At 37.4% G+C, this 6,909-nt stretch overlaps 1 protein-coding gene and 1 pseudogene across 1 annotated transcript in view; one reads left to right on the plus strand and one right to left on the minus strand.

Annotated features, from left to right (window-relative positions):
- The window catches only part of LOC111738845, a 10,975-nt pseudogene extending 7,210 nt beyond the window's left edge, over nucleotides 1–3,765 (plus strand).
- Nucleotides 3,766–4,749: 984 nt separating this feature from the next.
- Nucleotides 4,750–6,909, minus strand: part of PRPSAP2 (phosphoribosyl pyrophosphate synthetase associated protein 2) — a 56,144-nt gene continuing 53,984 nt past the window's right edge. Inside the window, exon 10 of the mRNA XM_023529925.1 lies at nucleotides 4,750–5,416. Coding sequence (XP_023385693.1) covers nucleotides 5,258–5,416 — 159 coding nt within the window. The 3' untranslated portion in view covers nucleotides 4,750–5,257. The remainder of the gene's footprint in view (nucleotides 5,417–6,909) is intronic.

The raw sequence follows: 6,909 nt of genomic DNA on the forward strand, positions 1-6,909 counted from the left end.
GCTAATGATGCTGAACATCTTTTCATGTAATTTTTGCCATTTGTGTATCTTTGGAGAAATGTCTGTTCAAGTCCTTTGCCCATTTTTTAATTGGATTGTCTTTTTGTTGAATTGCAAAGTTTTACATATTTATTAATTATATATTATATGTACAGTAGTCTCTCCTTACTCGTAGGAGATATACGCCAAGACTCCCAGTGGATGCCTGAAGCTAAGGATAATACCAAACCCTATATATACTATGTTTTTCCCTATACATACATACCTGCGATAAAGTTTAATTTATAATTCAGTCAGAGTAGGAGAATAACAACAATAACTAATAATAAAATAGATTAATTATAACAGTATACTGTAATAAAAGTTATGTGAATGGCTTTGAGGTTATTATTAAGTAAAATATAATTTACTTGAACATAAACACTATGATACCATGGTAGTCAATTTGATAACAGAGATGGCTACTAAGTGACTTAGAACAGCAAGTAATTTAAAACTTACGACTTGTTTATTTCTCGAATTTTCCATTTAATATTTTTTCCCCTCTTTAATACCACCACCCCCTTCCACCCCTGACCCATGGACGTTGTGGTTTCCCCTTAAGAACTGGATCTCTGAAGGCAGGGCATCCCCTCACATATGCTTGTGGAGTGCACCCGGGGCCAGGTGCATTTGGGGCCTGGTGTACCCAGGTATGGTCCATGGCTCCACCTGGGGCGCGAACCCAAGACCCTTTGCATGCAAAGCAGACGTGCTAACCACTACACTATGGAGCCACACCCGCACTTAATATTTTTGAACTGAAGTTGACTATGGGTAAACTGTACAACATGAAACCACAGATGAGAAGAAAACTCGTGTGTGTGTGTGTGTGTGTGTGTGTGTGTACTAGACTATTATCAGTTAGTGTGCTTTAACACAGTAAAGTTTTGACTTGATTAAATCCAATGGATCCATTATTTCTGTTGGTGTTAGATCTAAGAAACCATTGCCAAATCCAAGTTCATGAAGATTTACCCTTACATTTTATTCCAAGTTTTATAATTTTAGCTCTTATATATAGGTCTTTATCCATTTTGAGTTAATTTTTGTATAATGGTGTGAGGTAAGGGGCTAGCTTCACTCATACATGGGTATATCTAGTTATCTCAGCACCATTTGTTAAAAACACCATTTAAATTTTTAAAAAATTATTTTAAAGCCCAACATTCTTTTAGCATTGAAAGGTCTTGGCACCCTTGTCAAAAGCGAATAGACCATAGATATAAAGGTTTATTTCTGAACCCTTAATTATATTCTATTGGTCTACTTGTCTCCTCATGCTAGTACCACACTGCTTTGATTACTATTGCTTTGTAGTAGGCTTTAAAATGGAGAAGTGTAAGTTTCCAACTTTGTTCTTCTTTTTCAAGATCGTTTTGGCTATTTGAAGTCCCTGGAGATTCCACCATGTGAATTTTAGGATATATTATTCTGTAGAGATTTGGGTTTAGGGATTAGACAATATGTAAATCATTTTAGGTGTATTGTCATCCTCCAATCCATGATCATAGGATGCATTTTTATTTATTTAGGTCTACTTTAATTTCTTTCAATATTTTTATAAAATACATAACATAAAATATGTAAAATTTATCATTTCAACCATTGTAAAGTATACAATCCATTAGCTTCTAGTACATTCATAATGTTCTGCAATCATCACCAGTATCTAGTTCTAGGAGTTTTTCATCCTCTCAAATAGAAACTTTTATCTATTAACCAGCCACTCCCCAATCCTCTGACCTCACCCTCTAGCAACCACTCATCAACTTGTGAAACTGCCCAGGCCATCAAAGGTGTGCATATCCCAAAAGCCACTAAGTATCTGAAGAATGTCACTTTACAGAAGCAATGTGTGCCATTCCATCGTTACAATGGTAGAGTTGATAGGATGCCCAGGCCAAACAGTGGGGCTGGATGAAGAGTCGGTGGCCCAGAAAGAGTGCTGAATTTTTGCTGCACGTACTTAAAAATGCAGATAGTAATGATGAACTTAAGGGTTTAGATGAAGTTTCTCTGGTCATTGAGCACATTCAAGTGAATAAAGTTCCCATGATACAGAGCAGAACTTAGAGAGCTTGTGGGCGGATTAACCCCTACATGAGCTCTCCCTGCCACATTGAGATGATTCTCACTGAAAAAAGGCAGATTGTTCCTATACCAGAGGAGGTTGCCCAGAAGAAAAAGGTATTCCAGAAACTTAAGAAACAAAAACTTATGGCCTGAAAGTAAATTTAGTGTAAAATAAATGCTATTAAAAGTAATTAAAAAAGAAAACTGGACATTTTGCATATTATAATGTGGGTAGTCTGGAAATCAGATTCTCCTCCCTCCCCAGTATTTATTGCTGCTTGTGGTTTTTTACATTTGTTTAGTGGCTTTTCTGAACTGATTTTGTAAAGTCTGTATTTTTTGTTGTTTGTGGCAACTGAAATCCCTGTTCAGTTAGCTGTCAGCTAGTGAGTCATCACAGCGTTCCTAAAAAGCCTGAAACCCAAAAAAGAAAAAAGTCTCCCACATGGGCTCTGTTATGTGCCATGGGTCATGCCTTCAACAGTCAGGCAGTTCACAACTCTGCCTTAGCTCCCACTTCCTGCTTGTGCAGAGTATGATGGTCAGCAAGAAATGAGATCTCGTGGCTTTTTCTGAGTATACACTCACCTTCTGCAATCGTGTGGCTTTCCAGATTCCCAAAGAATGTGTGGGAACTTTACAAAGCCCTTTTCCTTCAGAGCATCTGTAGGGTTAACTCTGAACGTAGCCCCTCCACATACTCAGAAGACTGATAGCTGACGCCAGCAGCCAAGGAATGCAATACACAAAGAACTTTCAGCAGTGCCTACTCCTAACGACATTTTCTGCTGCTCCCATGGACATTATCTGCTACTCTAACCAAGCAGCACGTCTTGCTCCCATCTGTTGGAGAAGGTGGCTGCTCCCCAATGAGATAACCCCTCCTCTGCTTGTGGGCATAAAAAACTCTGTTTGTTCTTAGTCAGCAGCTTTATTCCTACAGCTCAGACCAACCACTGCTGAAACTTCCCTGCCTTGAGAGTAATAAACATTTCTCACCCGTTTCTCCTGGTGATTCTTCTGGAATATCCAAACTCAGGTGCAAGTCCCAAGCCTAGGGCTCCTGCGTTACAGCATCTCATTCCCCACCCTTTCTTCCCAAGCTGTTTGGTTTTATTGTTTGCTCCAAGAGGCAATGGCTAATACATTTGCCTTTAAACTTTTCAACAATTGTTCCTCTCTGCTCTGGGAGAGTTTATTAAGTAAAATAAAGATAATTCTTTGAGCCATTCCTTCAAGGAGCCACCAGACAGGTCTAAACAAACAACTATAATTCTTCGAGAACAAGGTCTATTCTGCTCCCAATGGAACTAGGAACCTATACCAGGAATGCAGGCTGGTATCTTCAATGCTGCCACTAAGCTGGGGGGCAGGTAATGGGACTAGGGTAAAAGCTCTCTTAATGGGGATTCAGCTTTGTGTGTGGGCGCGTGTGTACGGCCATTTACTTGGTTGCTGTAAACTTTTGATCTATTTCCACTATTCCAATAAAGTTGATTGTAACAGTTTTTGCCAATTTATTCTCTGCTTTATGGAGGGACAGACTTTTGGAGGTCTCCACTCCATTATTCTGACATCTGCCAGCTTATTCTTTCTGGAGTAAAAGGAAAATTTGGTCATGTTTACCTTAAAAATAAAAGTTAGTTATCAGCAGAAAAAAATTTTATTTTTTAGAAACAGCAAAAAAATGCAATTCATGACAAGTAAGCTATAGCCAAAGCCATAGACAGGCAAGTTAAACAAAGGAGAGAAACATTATTTTGTAGGGAAAATGGAGGAAATTGGGAGGGGTTATTTTGAATGAAAGTTCATCAGAGAAAAGCAGAAGTTCAAGGTGATGACCACAGTTGCTCAATGGCTGAGTTGCTGGACTACATTTCTTGTGGGAGATGCAATGTACACACAGGGCCCCAGGCCTGCTCTAGGGCAAGCTCCCAGGAGTCGTCCTGTCCTCTGGGGAGAGCCAAGAAACCCCAGTATAGCAAACAGTAAGTGACTAATCTTAACTTTGTGCTAAGTCAACTATTTTATTCCATTCTAACAAAGACAGGCAGAAAGCAAAGGTTTAAGGTTTTTTTGAAGAAAAGGTAATCTTTTTCTTGGTAAGAAAGTCTTAATTTTCCCTCTATGAGTCGGATGAAACTGCCCATATGTGACCTTAGTGAGAGAACACACTGGCATAACTCATGGGACCCCAGTGTCCCATACATAGGCTGATAAACTCTAACGTATAAGTTTCGAGTTCTAAACTCTAGGACAGACAATACGTAGGTGCTTGACACTGACGAGGGTCAAGTCACTTGTCCTTTGTGACCTCCCTCCCCCAGCATCTCATCCCCAAGGACATGCAGTGGCACATTTTGTTTGGCGAATGGCTGTGCCATCAAACGAGGAGCACCCGCCCCACCTCCCATGGGCCTGGAATTCAAATTCCTCTCTTGCCACAAATGACGACATATCGAGAATGTGCAGGGCCCTGGACAAGTAGAAAAGTGAACATTACATCTCCAAGAGGCTACTGTATCCCCCAAAAAGTTGTAGAAGAGAAAACTTAATCAAGCCGATGAACATTTCAATATCCACGGCATGCATATTCAGCTTTCGTTTTAGTTATAAAATTGCCAAAACACAAAATTTAAACACACACACACAAACACAGTAAGTTTTTATTCCTTCTTTTGTTGCAGAAAATAAATAATGGTCACATATTTCATATGCTTGTCTATAAAAGCATTTCTAAAAATGTCATTTATTGGATTCAACAATCTAACATTTTGGTTTTCAATTGCAAGTATCATACAGTAGATTGTTTTATTAAATTTTTTAAGCACTTGGGCTCCAACAATTTTGGAAAAAGACTGTTTGTGAGCTTAAAAATCTTATTCCAAGTTATATTTTAAATAGTATAATGAAGCCTTATTTTATTTAAGAGGAGAATATAGTTTTTTTATAAAAATTGCCCAGAAAACTCACAAACACCCAAACCGACATAAAAAGTTGGTCTATCTTCAGAGGAATTAACAAGAAAAGAACAAAACACAAATGGACCCAGGGAAATACATCAAAACAGGCATGATCCTTCACAGTACTCATTCTCACATTTCCAGTTTGGCCCTTGGGAGTTGTAAGAAAGAAAATCTGTTCAGTCATCTAAACCTATGTTTCTGAAAAGGTAGGACATAGACTCCCCATTGTGAATACGACGGATAGCTTCTGAAAGAATCATGCTGATATCCACGGTTTTAATCTTGGGGCACTGGAGCTTCTGAATTTCATGTGGAATTGTATTAGTAACCACCACCTTCAAAACAAGAGAAAAACAAAAAACAAGAGCATCAAGCATCATAAAACCAAGTAGTTTCCTGGCTTGATCTGAAAATCTTATATATTCTCAAATTTCTAAGGAGGACAGTGGGTCTACCATACCTTCAACAATGTTTTCAGTCAATGTGAATACTACCTGTGTTTCTTAGAGATTAAGATTTGATAATCCTACACCCACTAGGACAGCTACAGGCAAAAAGAAAGACAATGAAATGTGTTAGCAAGGATGTGGAGAAACTGGAACCCTAATACACTGCTGGTAGGAATGTAAAATGGTTCAGCTGCTTTGGAAAACAGTCTGACAATTCCTTAAGAGTTTAAACACGGAGTTACCATACGACCCAGCAATTCTACTCCTAGGTATATACTCAAAAGAAATGAAAACATTTGTCATATGAAAGCTTGAATGTTCCTAATAGCATTATTCACAATAGTCACAAAGCAGAAATAACCCAAATTTCTATCAACTTATGAAGAGATAAAAATGTATCCTATCCGTACAATAAAATATTCAGCAATAAAAAGAAATGAAGTATTGATACATGTTACAACATGAACCTTGAAAGCATTATGCTGAGTAAAAGAAGCAAGACATAAAAGACCAATATTATATAATTCTGTTTATATGAAATATCCAGATTAGGTAAATCTACAGACACAGAAAGTAAATTAGTGGTTGCCTGGGGCCGAATGGATTGAGAGAAAATGATAACTACAGGCAGTGAATAATACACAATGAAATATATATATGTCTTTACTGTTGAACTGTACACCTGAAACTTACTGGATTTCAATAACCAGTGTCATCATAATAAAAATAAACAAACTGCAAATAAATAAATACATACATACATACATACATAAGAAAGAGAAAAAAATGAGTGACTGCTAATAGGTATGAGGTTTCTTTCTGTGGGGGATGAAAATGTTCTACAATCGATTGTGGTAATGGTTGCACAACTCTTTAAATATACTAAAAACCACTGAACTATATACTTTAAATGGGTGAATTTATGGTATGTGAACTATATCTCAATAAAGCTATTATTTTAAAAAGTTAAGATTTGATTAAAATCAAAAAAGGGAGAAAACAAGCACTTTTCAACAGCTACAAATGGAAACAATAAAAATCTTCAGCCTTCTTAAAAGACAGAATGGGAATAATTATTATTTATAATATATACTCCCTACTTTCAAAATAAGCCTCAGGACAGCTTATAATAAAGAAGTACATACACAATGAGACTGCTGAAACAGACAATCAGGAATTATTCAAAATCAGCACCAGGAACACAAAAACTTAGTCTAATGTAATTATTGTGACTCATCATTTGGTATTTGACCTTCCTGGTAACTAAGGCAAAACTGGAAACATAAAGGGTTATGTAAGTATCATGACCTGTAAAAGGGAAAACAGTTCCCAAAGGAAAGAAATATCCCCTCACTGGTATCAAACAGAATTTTTTGCAC

Source organism: Pteropus vampyrus, unplaced genomic scaffold, assembly GCF_000151845.1.
Source record: "Pteropus vampyrus isolate Shadow unplaced genomic scaffold, Pvam_2.0 Scaffold44, whole genome shotgun sequence".
In the NCBI taxonomy this organism is placed as follows: Eukaryota; Metazoa; Chordata; class Mammalia; order Chiroptera; family Pteropodidae; genus Pteropus; species Pteropus vampyrus.